Source organism: Hyperolius riggenbachi, chromosome 2, assembly GCF_040937935.1.
Source record: "Hyperolius riggenbachi isolate aHypRig1 chromosome 2, aHypRig1.pri, whole genome shotgun sequence".
Lineage (NCBI taxonomy): Eukaryota > Metazoa > Chordata > Amphibia > Anura > Hyperoliidae > Hyperolius > Hyperolius riggenbachi.
Genome location: NC_090647.1, coordinates 82891440 through 82911385, shown reverse-complemented (window position 1 = coordinate 82911385; position 19946 = coordinate 82891440). Strand labels below are relative to the sequence as shown.

Genomic DNA, 19946 nt, shown 5'->3' with positions numbered 1-19946 from the left:
TAGATCAGGGCTTCTGACGGGGGAGACACGGGATTGGGGGGGGGGGGGCACGGGGGATCGGAAGGGATGGGGGGAAGAGGAGGGAGAGGCCACCCACAGCCCTCATAGATGGGGACACCCACCTCCCCCCACAACAGAAGGGGGTGTCCCCGACAGACCATGACTAGCCCCCATAGAAGGGGATATCCCCCACACACACAGAAGGGCCACCCAGCCACCTGCACGCACAGTATGGGGATCCCCCCCCCCCCCACAGAGGGGATCCCCACCGGCCACTACCAGCCAGCACAGAAGGGGAGCCCCCCCACAGAAGGGACACCCGGCCAGAGTCAGGGGGCAATGGGGGGGGTGGGGGGGCAGAGGCACCCGCAAACCTGGCTCCCTATACATATGACTCCCTACACCTGGCTGCACATCTGTCTCCTATACACCTGGCTGCACATCTGTCTCCTATACACCTGGCTGCACATCTGTCTCCTATACACCTGGCTGCACATCTGTCTCCTATACACCTGGCTGCACATCTGTCTCCTATACACCTGGCAAACATCTGTCTCCTATACACCTGGCAAACATCTGTCTCCTATACACCTGGCAAACATCTGTCTCCTATACACCTGGCAAACATCTGTCTCCTATACACCTGGCAAACATCTGTCTCCTATACACCTGGCAAACATCTTGCTCCCTATATACCTGGCAAAACATCTGGCTAAACTATTCCTGGCTAATACATCTGGCTAACTACACCTGGCTGCACATCTGGCTAACTATACATCTGGCTAACTATACCTGGCTATACATCTGGCTAACTATACCTGGCTATACATCTGGCTAACTATACCTGGCTATACATCTGGGTCTTATACTCACCATTGGCATGCTGATCCCTCGTCGCGTACCTCTGATAGCTTCCCCGGTGCCTTCTTCCATGTCCCTTGGCGGATTTTGCTTCTCCCTTGGAGATCACATGTCCCCCGTCGATCGGCGTTGATGGAACCAGTGTCACACAGCATCATCAAAATCTCGCAGCAAACACTTTTTTTAAAATTTAATTCAATACAATAACCTGTATTGAATTCAATACAAAAAAAAAGATTGCAAAAAAAAAAAATGGTTGAAAATTATGGGAAATTAATTGAACCACTTTTTGCACGGAAATCCTGGGGAAATAGAACGCCAGGGTGGCTACGCAATGGAGATTACCTGGCTGTCATGCTGAGGCTCTGTTTCTAATAGTCTTAGCCATAAACCCAGGACAAGCATGCAGATGAGGCGCTCTGACATCTGACTAGATTAGCTGCATGCTTGTTCCAAATGTATGACCCAAACACTACTGCAGCCAAAGAGATCAGCAGGGCTGCCAGGCAACTGGTATTGTATAAAAGGAAATCAATATAGAAGGCTCCATATACCTCTCACTTCAGATGTCCTTTCGGTTGCTGAAGAGAACTTCGGCAGAATAATGCATTCAGTTGGGCTGGAAGCAATGTTTGGTGTCTGTCCATAAGAGTGAAGTTGCTTCAGGGGCAAAATCTTGCAACTTCATTATTGTAGCAATATCATTGAAAATATAAAATCTAGACCAGATGTGTATATAGGTTTCCAGCTGCCTATGCACACTCGATAGAACTCAGCTGAGAATAGAGCATGTGTGTACAGGAATTCCCAGAGTTTGTTTAAAGAGACTGCCAGCTCTTTAACCACTTGAGGACCGCAGTGTTAAACTCCCTAAAGACCAAGCCTTTTTTGGGCTCTGCTGTCATGGAGGCTGAAAAAGATATGAGAACACGTGGCAGCGGTGAGCTGAAATCTACGCCCTGGCAGGTATTAGGGGATCAAAACGGCATAGATTTCAATCACCGCTGTCCGGAACTGGTTAATAAAAAGGTCCTTAAACTGCAAACAAAATGTAAGGGCGCTGCTGCTACACGCTCTTGATTGATGTCACCAGATGGGGATATGGTCCTGCGACATCGACATCGCTGGGCTGAGCAGACGCGGAGTCAGCTGTACAGGTGTTGACACATTCTGTTGCAATGCGGGGGAATGCCAATAAAGCCGTGCCGATTTGATGTCACACCGTGGTGGGGCAAGCAGCACCAACGGTACCATCCGTCATTTGAGAAAGTTGATCTGCTTGGTGGATTGCTTGCCGGCCACTGCACACACACCAGATTATTGGCTAAAGCAGTCAGCTGTATCGGCTGTTGGCCAACTCCGCCAACTTTAAAGAAGACCTGAACTTAAAACTCAAAATAAACATACACAAGTCATACTTACCTCCCGTGTAGTCTACTCAATCTCTTTCTCCTCTTCCACATCCTGTTTGTCCACTGTGATCAAGGGAATTCTCCGTCCTCCATTTTGAAAATGTCCATTATCCCATAACAGCTTTCTGGTCACCACACTGTTAAACTGTAACACTGCCCACTTGAGCCATAGGGAAAAATGGACATTAATTGGCACATCAGTTTCCTCTCAGTTATAACTGACAGTAACTGATATATTTCACTTCTGACAAAATGTTGTCAGAACTGGAAGGGATCATTGTCCGAAGAAAATGGTGAACTTCTGACAGAAACTGATGGTAAGCTAACTATGTAATGTTCATTTGAAGTTACCTCATATGTTTATTTTAACTAATTGTACTCAGTACAGGTTCCCTTTAAGCTAGCATGTGTAGGGTGGCTTCAAATATCTGCAACAACTGATGCATATAGTCTGTGAGATCTCATATCACATACCTACTAATTAATAAACAGTATTAAGAAATCTGGCGCACAGATCATACACCACTAGTAAACCTCACCCTGTGTGAGGGAAGGCAGGACCAATACCAATCGATCAACACAAACTTCAAGGACTTCAGCGGCGAGAAGGTAATACCTTTATGCTGAAGGGAAAGTTGTTGGAAACCATCTAGCGGAGCGGAAGCCAGTTTGTAATATGATGGCATGGTGTTCAGAAGAGGAACTGTATTCTAATATTCACGTAAGGAAGTGTTAAAAGACATGGTTATGCAGGAGTATGTCGCAGTCATTGAAGATTAAAACGCTGGACTGTATACCTATGCTGCAGGATTAGTTGTCTGGAAGTTATACTCCGGAGTGAATTATCAAAGTGGACTTTGCAGCGGCAGACTGAAAAATCAGCAATATAGCCTCTATTTCATTTAAGTAACGGATTGATCATTCCATAGTGGATGAATGTGGGTGTTTGAGTATGGTTGTGACCAGGAGCGCCCCTATGAATATCCAGTGTGGGTTTTTGGGGGTTTTAATAGGTGGGGGGTTATTGGAGGGTCTATTGTTGTTGTCTTAACCTTGATAAAATAAAGTAAGCAGTAGTAGATGAGTGGCGGTCCTTGAAGTTTGTGTTGTTGCTACTAGTTAATAAAGCCAGATACGGGTTATTATGGCTTTGCAGAATTGTCAAATCGATTTTTTTGTCAAAGGAAAAAAAAAAAAAAAAAAGGCATTCAGGTAAAACCAAGGTGCTAGAAATCAAGCTGCTTTTGTGGTAAATGTATTTTCTTTACAGGGACTTGGGCAGGCCTCTCTTCACATAACGTCCTAAATGCTCCACAGCCTGCACTAGCCCCCAAGCTAAGGGATGTGTTCATGTATAAAGGTCGTCTGTGGAGAATAGTCACTCTGTCCTCTGCCTCTCCTTAAAAAGGAACCTGAGGAAGTTGCCATATTTATTTCCTGTTAAACAATACCAGTTGCCTGGCAGTCCTGCTGATCTTTCTGGTCAGTAGTGTCTAACCCACACACCTAAAACAAGCATGCAGATAATCTTGTCAGACATCTGATCTTCATGCTTGTTCAGGGTCTATAGCAGGGGTGTCAAACTCAAAATACAAAAAGGGAGCCAAAATTGTTCACTGGGACCTAGTGGGGGGCCAACCTCAATGTCTACTGGCCACCCCCTCCCTTATAAAGTTCTCAGGTGTCTAATTGTCCCCCTTCAGCCCCTATACTGTTCCCTGTTGTCTAGTGGTCCTCCCTCCCCTATACAGTTCCTTGGTGTTTAAAGGCCCCCACCCTCCCCTTTCTCTGGCGTTCTAGGGCTTCACCTCCAATATAGCTGCCCTGGTGGCCTAGAGTGGGCCAAACATAAGTGGGAAAGCCACTTGAGGGCCAAATTGAATGGCTTGGAGGGCCAGATTTGGCCTGTGGGCCGGAGTTTGACATGTAGGTCTATGGCTTACTGTATTAGAGTATGGCATGTCACCTCGTCACTGCACTGGTCTCTGAGGAAGCGGGGCTTCACAAAACGGCTGTAAGGCCGCAGACTTGTGCCCCTACTGTATGGTAACGTTGTGTCTGTATGTGTACATGTGTCCTATGGGATGAATAAAACTGCCTGCAATTTGCCTAGTGCCCAGATCTCTCTTCAATTACACAAGAATTCTCGGTCTGCCGTGAGCACAGGCAATTGGGCTAAACTATTACACAATACACCGCGCTAGTATACTCAATGATATACTGAATGTGCACAATACAAAGTCAGGTGGTGCGCGTTCAATAATAAACTTGGCAAACTATATTAGCTAGAACCGCGCTGCACTTGTGATTACAGTCCTACAGTAATGAGCAATCCATAGAGTCCATACAAAATAATCAGCACAGTCCCTGGTTGTTCACAAGCTTCACAGTTTCAACAGGTGCTTTAACGATCCTACACCTTCATCACACCCTGCAGAGTGGGCACTCACCCTTAGTTAATGACCCTCAATCAAGTGGGTCATATAGCGCCTGCGGGATACTCTAAGGCGATCCCCAGCCTTTAACGATCCTCTGCTCGCTGTCACTGTATACTCCTCACAAGAATTGCACCTCAAAGTAAAAGCACAAGGCTCCCATAGCGTAAAACCATACGGAAAATTTATTAAAAAGTTAAAAATGCACACTCACATGTTCCACAGCATATAAACAGCCTAGTTTTATTGGGCTCTCCCCCATGCGGTGGCCATCCGGGCTGGCTTTTGCCTCTGCGGGTACTTGCTTCCCACGTCTCTGCACGCCACGGCCTCCACGCTGTGTACTACTTCCTCATTGGTGTCCCCGCCCGACTAATTTCGTCTTGTCGACTCATCAGGGGCTGCACCAATGAGGATAGATGTTGCAGTTAAATAGACGCTATGCGTCATATCATGTACGCCCACACCCGTCCTCCATCCAATCAGCCACCTTGTGACTCACCGCTGATTGGATGGAGGACGGGTGTGGGCGTACATGATATGACGCATAGCGTCTATTTAACTGCAACATCTATCCTCATTGGTGCAGCCCCTGATGAGTCGACAAGACGAAACTAGTCGGGCGGGGACACCAATGAGGAAGTAGTACACAGCGTGGAGGCCGTGGCGTGCAGAGACGTGGGAAGCAAGTACCCGCAGAGGCAAAAGCCAGCCCGGATGGCCACCGCATGGGGGAGAGCCCAATAAAACTAGGCTGTTTATATGCTGTGGAACATGTGAGTGTGCATTTTTAACTTTTTAATACATTTTCCGTATGGTTTTACGCTATGGGAGCCTTGTGCTTTTACTTTGAGGTGCAATTCTTGTGAGGAGTATACAGTGACAGCGAGCAGAGGATAGTTAAAGGCTGGGGATCGCCTTAGAGTATCCCGCAGGTGCTATATGACCCACTTGATTGAGGGTCATTTACTAAGGGTGAGTGCCCACTCTGCAGGGTGTGGTGAAGGTGTAGGATCGTTAAAGCACCTGTTGAAACTGTGAAGCTTGTGAACAACCAGGGACTGTGCTGATTATTTTGTATGGACTCTATGGATTGCTCATTACTGTAGGACTGTAATCACAAGTGCAGCGCGGTTCTAGCTAATATAATTGGGCTAAACTGTACACTACCACTTGCAGGTGTCTAGTGCCGGCATCAACTGCCTACAACAGTATTAGAGGCAGTGCCAGGCAAGGTGCATTATTTAAAAGGATATATGTCAGCCTCTGTATCCTTCTCACCTCAGGTTCCCTTTAATGCTCCATAAACACACTTGACTGTAATGACTCACTTGACACGTTGAGGGGGAAAAAAAAAAAGCTCACATATAAAACTCTCATGTGGGTTTCAGTCTGGCCTAAATAGATAAGGTAATCAGTCCAACTTAAAGGGTTGCATAAGGTTAAGCCATTTACTGTATGCATTTATCGGATCTCTATGTGGTGTGTTTACTTCTGACAGAAATACTATATTTGGGTGGGCACCGGCAGCATTGTATCTTTGTTGTGCAGTGACTCACACCATCTCTGTATTACCGGAATAGAGTTGTCAATCCCTGCTCTGACGTGAGCAGCATTCACAAACCACCAGAGTATTGTCTATTACAAGCCTGTTTAAGGGAAAATATGTAAACATGGTCTATCTGCCATTAGCAACAGAGTGCATGCTGGGGCTCCTGACATACCAACATACTTTACCCTACAAAGTTCGACTAGTCAGTCTAACGTGTATTTTTTCAACATGACCAGGGATAAGAAGTTATCAGTCATACATTGCTATGTGCTTCAAAATGGGAATGCCACAAGCATATTTCTACAAGTTGTGTTCATCCTATTCCCTCCCCCTATCAAATCCAACAGTGCACCCCCAAACCATGCAACACTTCCTCCCCCATAGTCTCCAAAAATCTTCAACTTTGGGGTCATGTGACCTTACCATCTGGCCAGACAGCAAGGGAGCCCAAACAACTTAGTGGCTTTGGCTCTAATTGGGCATAGTTACATTTTCCCCCTTGCCATGTCCTAGAAACCCCCAAGTCATCCCCCACAATCCCCTGCATCTTTCCCCACTACATAACTAACCAATCAGTGGAGAGTGGGAAAAAAAAAAGTGAATGGCAGCAACACCTGCCACCCTCCTAAGAGTCACCAAATTAGTTCAGCCTGTCTCCAGGCACCAACGGGGGCCTTAAAGCCCAATCTCTTAATGGTCCCATGAATGTATAGTGGGAGGCGAGGTCAAGGGGGGGGGGGGAAGCCAACCCTTGCGTGAGCAATGATTGGATAGGGGAGGAGTGTGAATGACTCAAAGAGCTCCTGTTCACTCTGACAAGCAGTACCAGATATTGGCACAGGAACACTGAGTTGAAACCTTAGCCAACCCAGTCATGGGAAAAAATGTATGCAATAAACAAAAATTGTGAGAGGGTTCACAAAATATGCATGAAACCAACAAGCCTAAAGGCTGTGAGTAAGGAAAAGGAGATATCTGAGCACTCATCAGCCTACACATACCACTCACTCACTTCACAGGCAAATTGCTGATCTGTAGATTTCAGTAACAGAGCCTGAATCCCACCTCTGAAGCATGCAGCTAATGTGGTCAAACTTCGGTCAGAAAACCTGACCGAGTCAGTAGCTTGAGATATTAGAGACCTGTTATCAGCAAGACAGCCAGGCAAGGTGTATTGCTTACAATGAAATGAATATGGTAGCCTCCATATCTTTCTCGCTACAAGTTAACTTGAAATGTCAGCTTTGCATAGGAATTCAAATTTTGAAGGCTGGACCAATATAGAAAAGAGAATCAACACGTACTAGTCATGAAGTTGCAAGTCTGTGCAGTAACATCTGTGTGGTTGTCCATAGATCTGTTGTGAAGATGCCTCAGTGGCGTGCAGAGCCAAGTGTCTGCTTGCTTACATGCACACTATAAAACACCTACAATAACTACTAATCTTATTAAGACTAAATCTGGTATTGTAAAATGATCTTACCCATAAGTCGTGCTCTGCAAAATCAAATAAGAGATAAACCTTCCTGTCCGCATGGGAGAGAAACACTTTTTGTAGAGAAATGACATTAGGATGTTTCAATTCTCTTAAAAGCTGCAAAGAGAAAAGAAAAGAGCAACAAATTAAAAAGACAAACATGCTGACAATAGTGTCAAAGACTTCCTACCAGAACAAACTCACTCTTCATTATGCGTACAAGTTTAGTCATGTGAAAGAGCTTCTTAAATGAAGACAGACATGTGGAAATACAGACAACACTGGAAGAGGCAGGTGGGAAGATTCTGATGTGTGGCCTGAAATAACTCTGCGCACACAACAACAATAAACTAAACACAGACTGCAACATCTCATACCACAGAGGTCACAATCCACACAGGCGACCAGCGTTGACAATGAGATCAGCCGTCCTGGGGAGAGTTGATGCGCTGGGTGGATCAATTGTGGGTCGGGAGACTGCTTGTACACACCTGATATTCGGCTTGGGCCGTCGTTATCGACAAGATTAGCTGTAGGCTTCTTTCAAGTGTGCGATTCAGACACTACTGAAAGATCAGCAGATCTGCCAGGCAACTGGTATTGTTTAATAGGAAATAAATATGGCAGCCTCCATATACCTCTCACCTTGTGTTCCTTTTCAACATGTACAAAACTGTGGTACATTTGCGGTAAATGCATGTGAAGCATGCTAAGCAGAACACTAGCTATATACTCATTGTAAAGCAGTGTATGTATAGTGCAATAATGCCCAAAGCAGCTGTTCCTGATCATTTAGGTTGCTGCTTCATCAAAAGCTACATTTCTACTTCAAATGATCAACAACGGTCATTTTGGGAAACCCTAATCTAGCAGCTGTATGTCACACACACACACACACACACACACACACACTTGCTGGATGATCTATCACCTGGGCTATGTAATTAAAGGACAACTAAGGTGAGCGGAATATAGAGGCTGCCATATTCCCTTTTAAATAATACCAGTTGCCTGGACCTTTAAAAGGATACCTGAAGTGACATGTGACATGATTAGATAGACGTGTATGTACAGTGCCGAGCACACAAATAACTAGGCTGTGTTCCTGTTTTTCTTTCTCTGCCTGAAAGAGTTAAATATCAGGTATGCAAGTGGCCAACTCAGTCCTGACTCAGACAGGAAGTGACTACAGTGTGACCCTCATTGATAATAAATTCAAGCTATAAAACACTTTCCTAGCAGAAAATGGCTTCTGAGAGCAAGAAAGAGGTTAAAAAAAAAAAAAAAAAAAAAAAAAAAAAAAGGAATTTCTTATTAGTAAGGGTCACACTGTAGTCACTTCCTGTCTGAGTCAGGACTGAGACTGCCTCTTGCATACCTGATATTTAACTCTTTCAGGCAGAGAAAGAAAAACAGGGACACAGCATAGTTATTTGTGTGCTAGGCACTATACATACACATGTCTATCTCATGTCACTTCGGGTATCCTTTAATGCATCAGTACTGTCTAGATCACACCTGCGGCAAAAGCAGTCACTTAGAGGGAAACTAAACTGAAAAGGATATGGATTTTTCCTTTTAAAATAATACCAGTTGCCTGGCTATCCTGCTGATCCTGTGTCTCTAATACTTTTAGCCACAGCCCCTCAACAAGCATACACATCAGTGCTCTGCAGTCAGACTGGATTAGCTGCTTGCTTGTTTCAGGGTTGTGATTCAGCTAACTAGTGCAGCCAAAGAGATCAGCAGGACGGACAAGTAACTGGTCTTGTTTAAGAAAACATCCATAGCCCTCTCAGTTAAGGTTCCCTTTAAAGTGAACCTACCGTAAATCGTACAAAAATAAAACAAACGAGTTTAACTTACCTGGGGCTTCTACCAGCCCGCTCCAGCTGCCCTTTGCCATCACTGAGCGATCTTCCAGTCCCTTGCAGTGCCCCTCTTTAATTTGGAATGCGCGGCCCCGGTCCGTGCGCCTCCTGATTGTGTTCCCATGTATGGAAGCGCCCTGCACATACAATGACATCTCTACTGCGCAGAACGCTCCCCGGCAACAGGAGCGTGATAGAGGCTGCGCACGGCTGCTGCGGCCGTCGCTTTCTTCAATAACTCGGTCAAAAAAGAGGGGCGCTGCAGAACTAGAGGATCGCTTGGTGATTACGCCGGTACAGGGCGGCTACAGGGGGCTGGTAGAAGACCCAAGTTACTTTTTTTTTTTTTTTTTTTAATGGAATTGTTTTCTGCATACTTGTTCAGGGTCTAAGGCTAAAAAGTATTAGAGGCAGAGGATCAGCAGGACAGCCAAGCAACTAGAATAGTTTAAGACCAGATGAATGTGGCAGCCTCCATATCCCTCTCACTTCAGTTGTCTTTTAAGAAAGGCTTAAACATAGATTTTAGGTTTAAGTTTTCATATCTAAATATTTTAATTAAAAAGGAACATTAAAGTCAGTTTACATGCAACTTGTGATTTTAAGTCTGTGAGCAAAATGTGTAAAAGAAAGTTTCCTATATTAAAGCAGATGGGAAGAGTAATGTCACATAAATGTCATTCCCTGTGGTGAGTTCAGCAGACTTCCCAGAAGTCATTTAGTAGAAGGGGGTGGCTTATTTTTAAACCTTGACCTTTTGGGCCTGTTCTGTACCATATGATACTGAATCATTTGCCACAGAAAGCCGGCTTTAAATGAGGGCACCTCATCAATCACTGCCATGTGTACTTTCATCACATTGGCCTTCCCTGCTGGGGAATGACATGAGCAAGCTGCTAAAATACAGGAAACTTAACAAGATGTACAAAAATCGGCTTCACTCATAACTGCATTTCCTGTAAAGGCAATTATAAAAAAGAAAAAAAAACTGTGCATTTAAAATTATATTGAAAACTACCACGGGTCCATTTACAAAAATTGCAATAGGTAAAGAGTGCCAAGTTTAAATGACAGAGCCTGCCAAGGCAGTCAGAGACTGAAGTCTCAGAAAAATGTTTTTATATTAAAAAAATCTCTTTAACATGATTGCCCTAACTAAAAACGCTGCATCTCCACGGCTGAACTCTAAATCCCCCCCAACTCCCCCCCCCCCTCGGCAAAATCCACAACTTTCTTGGTCGTGGATTTTGCAGCTGGAGGCGGCAGAGCTATGAGCCGCAGCTCTGCCTCTTGAGCATCAATCAGCGGTGGATCTCTGCCTCTCCCCTGCCTTCTCGGTGAAAAGAGGCGCGGGGAGAGGCAGCGATCCGCACCGATAAGACGTGCTGAGAGGCAGAGCTGCAGCTGAAAGCTCTGCCTCTCATGGAAGCGCTCCCCGCAATGTGCCCCGGGGAGTTTGGGGGTATTTCGTTACAGTTCAGCCACTGGGATGCAGCGTTTTAGTTAGTGCAATCATGTTAAAGAGATTTCTATTATGCAAACAGGATTTTATTAGGGCTGTGGAGTCAGTACAAAAATCATCCGACTCCAACTCAGACTCCGACTCCTCAGTTTATGAAACTACCGACTCCGGGTACCCAAAATAGCTCCGACTCCAACTCCTTAGTCTAATACTTACCAGGGCTGTAGATTTGGTACAAAAAAAAAATCATCTGACTCCGACTCCTCAGTTTATGAAACCTCCAACTCCAACTCAGACTCCGGGCACCCAAAATTGCTCCGACTCCAACTCCATAGCCCTGATTTTTATGAGACTTCAGAGTCTCTTTTATGACGTATTTGGAGGAAAGAGGGGCAGGGTTAATACTTACCTGCAAGTGATAGCTCCGCCCTACTTGGAGAATGGACCCTGGTGATTTTTTTTTACCCAAAATCTGCAGATGCTCTGTGCACCCCCATCTGCACTGCTGTGGCCAACTCCAGCTCAGCAGCCACTGCCCAATTGGCTGTGGAGCTGTGTAGAGAAGTTTATAAAGAGCTTCGGCAGTCTTCAGAAACATGGCCATAACTGCACTGCTGAGGAGGGGGTTGGAGTGTCACCTGTGACCTGAAGACAACAGGACAGGTAAGTTAGTTAACACTTTGCACACTAACTTTCACGCAAATCTATTCATCCAGAAACCAATGCTATCCCTGCAGCCAAATTTAAAAGTTGGCGTCTTAAATCCAAAAGACTACAGCCCCTTGCGTAGTCACATACAGGCTGTATTGTTTTACAACTAAAACCCTGGGTTTTAAAGAGGAACTTTAAAGGGAATGTCCAAGCAAAATAAAAAAATGAGTTTCACTTACCTGGGGCTTCTACCAGCCCCATGCAGCCGTCCTGTGCCCTCGTAGTCACTCACTGCTGCTCCAGTCCCACGCTGGCAGCTTCCCGACCTCGGAGGTCGGCGGGATGCATTGCGTACATTTTTACACATTCCCGCTAGTGCAGGAACATTAACACATACATTTTTACGCATTACTGGTTCAATGCATAAAAATTTACGCATTGAACCAGTAATGCGTAAAATTTATTATATTATTATTTATTGTATTTATAAAGCGCCAACATATTACGCAGCGCTGATGTATGTATGTGTTAATGTTCCTGCACTAGCAGAAATGCGTAAAAATGTACGCAATGCGTCCCGCCGACCTCAGAGGTCGGCAAGCTGCCAGCAGGGGACTGGAGCAGCAGTGAGTGACCACGAGGGCACAGGATGGCTGCCTGGGGCTGGTAGAAGCCCCAGGTAAGTGAAACTCTTTATTTTGCTTGGACATTCCCTTTAACCAAGGATTGAACTTCATCCCAATCAACTAATGCCCCCTTTCCCACAAGAAAGCTTTACCTTTTCTCAAATAGATCATCAGGTTAGGTTTGTATGGCTGATATTGTGGTGAAACCCTTCCCACAGTGTGATGTGATGTAAACATGACCATGGTCCTGACAATTTGCCGTCTGTGAACCTTCGTTGCATCGTGGGAAATAACAGCTTTTTTCCAACTGCAAAGCAAGCAGCAACTCCCTCGGTGCATAGAACTCTCAGTAACAAACATTCTATACAGATCACCTGGCAGGACTAAAGAGGTCACCACCACTGATAAATTACAGAATGTAAAATAGGGACAGGAAAGATGTAACAATGAGCAAACACTGACTAAATAATATATAAATGAATACTGTAAACCAGGGTTTCTCAACATTTTATTGGTATGTACCCCTTTTAAAACCCTGTACTCACCAAGTACCCCCTAGCATAGTAAACATTATCACAAGTACCCCTTGACAAATTTATATTTTATCGTAGTACATAATTGGTTCTAAACATTTTCCAAGCTTTTACTATTACTTTTAAATAGCTAATATACTAATTGGGTGTTTAAATAAGATTTATCATTTTCTAAAACACAAAATTTGTTATTCTTGGTTAAGTATATCAAGCCCGAGTACCCCCCTGAACCATCCGAAGTACCCCCTGCGGTACACGTACCACACGTTGAGAAACTAGGCTGTAAACAAAAACATTTTTTATTCATTATGTTATTTTCACTACAGTCCCTCTTTAGCTTAGCTCTAGGGATAGCCTTGGTTTCTGGATAATAGAGGTGTGTGAAAACATTTGCATGCAAGTGTGCAAAGGGTTAACTGATTTTGCTCTGTCAAAGCTTATCCTGTAGTGAGCAGAAAGTTATAAAGTGGTCTAGCGTTGCTTTATAGACGGTCTCTTCAGTATTTGCAATATAGTAATCAATTCTACACCTGCAACGGATCACACATGTCCAGTTCACCAACCGTGAGCAGCAGGCGCTTCCTTCCTCCACAAGTCCTATGGTTCCCAGCAGAGGCACAGTAGGGCTCTTTCACACCAGAGCCCTTTACTGCGTTGTAACGCAAAGGCAGTTCTTTGCGTTAACCAAGGTAAAAGGAAAGTCCGTAGACTTTCATTCCCCTTTCACACCCGACGCTGCAGTTCGGTGTGTTGCGGTTTCCGACGCACCCGGGAGCGTCGATCCGCCGGCGTTTTCCGTCTGGTTCAATTAATAGCTACCGGCGCTGATTGCGTTGCACCGCAGATTCCCGACACACCACAGGGCTATAACGCATGTAGGAAATGGCTCCTGAATGCGTTGATAGATGTGAAAGAGGCCTTAAGGTAGGGCATGCTGACTACAATCCCTACCTGCTGCAGGCATGCCTCCCTAGTAAGAGAGAGATAGATAGATAGATAGATAGATAGATAGATAGATAGATATATCTATCTGCCGACAGGCTGCTGCCTACTACAATGACCAGAAACAATAGTTTTGGCTGTCTAAAGTGAAATCTCTGCACGGGCCTTTACCAATTGGGTCAGGTGGAACATACACCCCCATAGCTCCCGACTGTCCCTCTTTTGGAGGGACAGTCCCACATACATACACTTAAAAAAAAAAAATGTGTAAGACTCTAAAAACTTTATTCCCATCCTTTAAATTGATATAGTACTAATTTTAAATTGTTAATATGAAGGATAATGAACCAGGATAGAGAGGACCAGTGTGGTTTGAATTATAAAAACTTTAACGAAATATTTATGGTATGCATGGCTAGGGGTGTGACAGGGGCGTGATCAGGGGTGTGGCTTAAGTGTCCCTCTTTCTGATCTCAAAAAGTTGGGAGGTACGCACCACCTTTAAAGATTAACAGTCAGTCATTTGTAAAGTGTTAAATACAGCTTCTTTTACATGCAGTATAAATTAGGCAGCAAGCTTCATGAGGTACAAAGGGAAAAGTTGACCGCTGGCATATAGTTATTTGTACTTACAGCTATTTCTCTGCATGCAGACATAGAGATTCCAGTACCTTCTATTTGTTTCAGAGCATAATCACGATCATCCTTCCTAAAAAGAAGCAAAAAAGATCAGTTAGTATTGGGTGCTGTATATACAGTACATGAAAAGGCAACTAAAACCTCCCAATAGATCAGTTTATACAAAAGTCAACACAAGAAAACCAGAGCTGCTGCCTACAGAAACCAGGCTTACCTCACTACCTCAGGCCTGGGGCCTACTGGGGATTACTGCTGGGCTTTGTAATCACTTGTTCACCCAATACTATGTACTTAATTTACTCGGTTATTGCTTAATTTCATAGTCTTTGGGTACAGCAAAAGTCTCACTAGCCGATTTCATAAATTACACTTAAGGATAAAAGCTTTTTATTGATACACAAACCATTTTGTAACAAGAATTACTGTACATACTCAAATAGAAAAACCAAGGCCTCAACTTTTAAAAATGGCTGACTATGCTAAAAACTGAAGGCTCATACACACCTACCAACTATCCGGCAAACTTGTCTGTTAAAGGTGCGTACACACGCACTACTTCCGCCAACGACGGACCCTCCCACTGGGCGGACGTTCAGCCGACAGCAGCACGTGTCTAAGCGCTGATGGCAGACTGCTAAGGCTGTTTCGGAACGATTCGCTGAGCCTCATCAGCCTGCCGACAGCGCATACACACGTGCTACTGTCGGCTGAACGTCCGCCCAGCGGGAGGGACGGACCCGTCGTTGGCGGAAGTAGTGTGTGTACGCACCTTTGCTATTTGTTCAAACAGCTGATAAGAAGGCAATCCAGCTGCTGGATTGACTCATCAGTCTTATCAGCTTTTTGAACAATAGCAAAAGACTTGTTTTAGATCAGGGGTCTCAAACTCAATTAACCTGGGGGCCGCAGGAGGCAAAGTCAGGATGAGGCTGGGCCGCATAAGGAATTTCACAATCGCGGCGCATCGCCGCCTCTGCCCGCCCCTCTCACTCTTCCTTCACAGAGAGGGCCGGGGAGAGGCGGCGATTGACATCAGGAGGGGAAGAGGTGAAGCTGAAAGCTCTGCCCCTTCCAGGAAATGCCGGCGGATTGCCCTCCGGGCGATTTGGGGGCTCTGCAGCCCTCGTTTAGCGGCGGGGATGCGGCATTACTTAGATTACTTGGGAACACTGAAGCGAACTATAAGGAAGCTTTTGCCGGCGAGGGCCACAAAATATTGTATTGAGGGCCGCAAATGGCCCGCGGGCCGCGAGTTTGAGACCCCCGTTTTAGATGTTTCAACTTGTTTCACAACAAAAGCTGTTTGACAATTGTGCTGCATAAAAGACCGCTGTTGAGCGTGTGAATGGGGCTTAACAGACAAGTTTGCCAGATAGATGATAGATGGGTATGAACCTTAAAAAGGCCTTTATGGTGGTCTTGTTATGGTTCTCCCTTATTTGACTCTACTGCAGTCACTCCAGGTTCCTCATGCACTGGTCTCCTACATGGCAACCACACAAGCCAGAAGTGACTGGTCCTCTCCTCACTCTAGATACTGAGACATCCGACAGCCACTGCTATATCCACCACAACGCAAGCCTTGCTGTAGTTATGTGGTGTCACATGACTAGGCACAGAAGCGAGTATCTAGGAAAGCAGCACTTGAGGGCTTTTTTTTTATACACTTAATGCATTGCTTTTTGTTTCTCCATAGCAGTGCATTGTGAAACCGCTTCAGTTATTAAGCGTATAGTGTAAAAAAAGGTCCTTTTCAGTTACAACTGACAGCAACTGGTACACCGGTAGTGTAAAAGGACCCCGAGTAGAGAACCAATTCCCAGAAACTGGAGCACGATATGCAGTTATTCCACATTGTTCTCAATGGTGCCCACATGTGACAATAAGACAAATCAATTCCTTTCTCAATTACATTTAATGCAACTGCCAGAAAATCAAAAAGGATTGAAAAAGGGAATTGTGTAGACAGGACATGGCACCCAGAGGAGTGCAAGCATTCCTGAGACCTGCTCTACATGGAAGACTGCAGGAGAAAGGGGACACCTTCAGCTTTTTGCTTATCTAAATATTTTCAGGACCTACAATTTTAAAAATGGACTGTTTTTATTTTACCCCACCCACCTGGAAAACAATACAGTTTTATTTCTTTGGATGGAAATCTTTCAAGCTGAAGATCCTGCATGTGCCAATTGCAGCCCCAAACCACATTAAAGGGGCACTATGGTGAAAAACTGTAAACATGCAAAAGGTGTCCACATATGTATAAGATACACAATTGAGAGTAAAAACGCAACCCAACATGTTTTGGAACAGTCCTTACCCTGATGGGGGAACTTCAAGTGTATCTTTATACTTTTAAAACAAGGGTAGGGAACCTTGGCTCTCCAGCTGTTAAAGAGAACCCGAGGTGTGTTTAAAGAATGTTATCTGCATACAGAGGTTGGATCTGCCTATACAGCCCAGCCTCTGTTGCTATCCCAAACCCCACTAAGGTCCCCCTGCACTCTGCAATCCCTCACAAATCACAGCTGTGCTGTGAGGCTGTGTTTACATCTGTAGTGTCAGTCTCAGCTGCTCCCCCGCCTCCTGCATAGCTCCGGTCCCTGCCCCCGTCCCTTCTCTCCAATCAGCAGGGAGGGAAGGGATGCAGGCGGGGACTGGAGTTCTGCAGGAGGCGGGGAGAGCAGCAGACTGACACTATAGAGATAAACACAGCCAGCTCTGACAAGCTGTTTGTCAGCAGCGTGGCTGTGATTTATGAGGGATTGCAGAGTGCAGGGGGACCTTAGGGGGGTTTGGGATAGCAACAGAGGCTGGGCTGTATAGGCAGATCCAGCCTCTGTATGCAGATAATATTCTTCAAACACACCTCGGGTTCTCTTTAAGGAACTACAAGTCCCACAATGCACTGCAGGAGTCCGACAACCATTTAAGAAATTTAAAATTATTTTTTTAAAATTAAGAAAAAAACTAAACAAAAACAAAAAAACCTCAGAATCCCCATGAGGAGATGGACTAGTCCTGCTGGTAAGGGGTCAGAACTGTCCAATGAAAGACATTGGCAGGGACAGCTACCTAATACAATCAAATATATTTTTTTAGTATTATAATATATACATCCAGACACTTTTTTAGTAGTGTAATATTGGGGCCTATATCTGGCAATTCCTACCTGTGCATGATATTCAAGATCCTACTATTCAGTATGGCTTTCCATGCGGGTGGCATAAAATCAAAACAGCCCATTTTAAAAACTTTCGTCGTTTCTGAAAATATTTTACGAGAAATTGCTGAAGGAGTCCCCAGTCTCTTTGAGACTCTCCCCGTGGAGCAGATCTCGAAAATGCTAAGACTCCTGAGTGTCATGTCCTGTCTGCACAATTCTCTTGTTTCTCATCACCAGAGTCTGATAAATCCACAGAGTCCACTTATATAGGATAAGACTCAATAGTATTAGTAATCCGTAGAGAAGAAAAACCAGAAAATTGTGATAAATTGGACAGCGTCCAGGACACCCCCAGAGTGAAACATTTTAGTGGAGATAACTTCAGCATTTAGAGCTCTGAAGAGCTTGTTTTTTCAATCCTTTTTATAACCAAGACACCCCTCTATTTACTTTATGCCAAGTGAAAATGGTAGAGGAAACTGGAAACGAAAACTATCTATACACTTGAAACTGTTTACTTGGACATAAGTGTGGACTGTTTACTCTGCAAAAGTGAGTCAGCAGCGGTGTGTTTTCACATTCTAAAAGTGGTGGCAGATGTTGTTAACACTTAAAGGGATCCTGAAGTGAGAGGAATACAGAGGCTGCCATATGCATTCTCTTATAAACAATGCCAGTTGCCTGGCTGTCATGCTGATCTTTGGGCCTTATTTCCACTTAGTGCACTTCAGTCCGCTTTTTATCAGCACATCAATGTTACAGATAGATACGTGTTGCTGAAAAGCAGACAGAAGCGCACTAGTGAAAACGGGGCTTAAAGAGAATCTGTATTGTTAAAATGCACAAAAGTAAACATACCAGTGCGTTAGGGGACATCTCCTATTACCCTCTGTCACAATTTCGCCGCTCCCCGCCGCATTAAAAGTGGTTAAAAACAGTTTTAAAAAGTTTGTTTATAAACAAACAAAATGGCCACCAAAACAGGAAGTAGGTTGATGTACAGTATGTCCACACATAGAAAATACATCCATACACAAGCAGGCTGTATACACCCTTCCTTTTGAATCTCAAGAGATCATTTGTGTGTTTCTTTCCCCCTGCAGTTCTCATGCACTGAAGTTTCAGGGATTAGTCTGCGTACACGCAGACCCGGAAGTGCCGCCGAGCGTCTCGCAGCCGCGTACGGTGGCTAGTGGAAACGGGCCCTTAGTGTGAACGAGCCCGTAGACCTTAAAAACAAGAAGAAAAAAAAAACCCATACCACAGATCTGCAGCAGCTCCCGCGTATAACTCACTCAGGCACGGGATTACCGCTCTGAGCTGCGGATTTCCATCTCGAGCCTGACTTGGGATTACCACTAAGGAGGTTAAAGTGGACCTGAAATCTTGCACAGTACAGAAAGAAAACTGAGCAATGCACCCTGCATTTAGCGAGTTTAGCCTGTAATTCCCCCTCATCTGTGCCTATTCATCACTGTAATTTGATCTCTCAGCTATGTCAGCTCAGGAATCTACTCTGACATGGCAGAGCTTCTAACTTGTAAACACAGGATGTTAACGTCGTTTCCGTGAAAGCAGGAAATAGACATACTGCAGATTTATTGTAAGTTTTGTATCAGCTGTAACAAAGATTTTCATTACGCTGTTGCTTATCTTTTAGAGCAGAGAGGAAGTCCTAAGTTCAGGTCCGCTTTAAAGTGGACCCAAATTAAAAATACAAGATTTCAGAAATAAAATCTATTTTCTAAATTATAATAATAGCAGCCTTTTTTCAGCAGCATGATGACAAATATAAAATATTTTACATTTATTGGAGGAACCCCTCCCTTCCTTTCAAATTGCTGGGACAGAATCCAGCAGACTGGAGTAGGAGGTGTCCGGCAAAGGAGGAATTGCTAATGGCTGCCACCTGTATAACCCTAGTTATGAAAAGAGAAGGGTGAAAAGCATGCACTGAAATGCTCATAGGCATGAAGGAGTCTTTATTTATCTTTGTATGTGTCAGAGTGGTGCAACTAAATATTTTTAATTAAAAAAATGTTTGGTTTGGGTCCGCTTTAACCACTTGAGGACACTTGAGGACCTAGCGCTTTCTACCCCTTAAGGACCGGCCACTTTTTTTCCATTCAGACCACTGCAGCTTTCACGGTTTATTGATCGCTCATACAACCTACCACCTAAATGAATTTTGGCTCCTTTTCTTGTCACTAATAAAGCTTTCTTTTGGTGCTATTTGATTGCTCCTGCGATTTTTACTTTTTATTATATTCATCAAAAAAGACATGATTTTTGGCAAAAAATGATTTTTTTAACTTTCTG

The 19946-nt window shown here is 44.5% G+C and overlaps 1 protein-coding gene across 1 annotated transcript in view; it reads right to left on the bottom strand.

Annotated features, from left to right (window-relative positions):
- CDK8 (cyclin dependent kinase 8) overlaps window positions 1–19946 on the bottom strand; it is a 110883-nt gene that overhangs the window by 60119 nt on the left and 30818 nt on the right. The window contains exons 2-3 of the mRNA XM_068266984.1: window positions 14456–14531; window positions 7744–7854 (exon numbers count right to left, since the gene is read on the bottom strand). Coding sequence (XP_068123085.1) covers window positions 7744–7854; window positions 14456–14531 — 187 coding nt within the window. The remainder of the gene's footprint in view (window positions 1–7743; window positions 7855–14455; window positions 14532–19946) is intronic.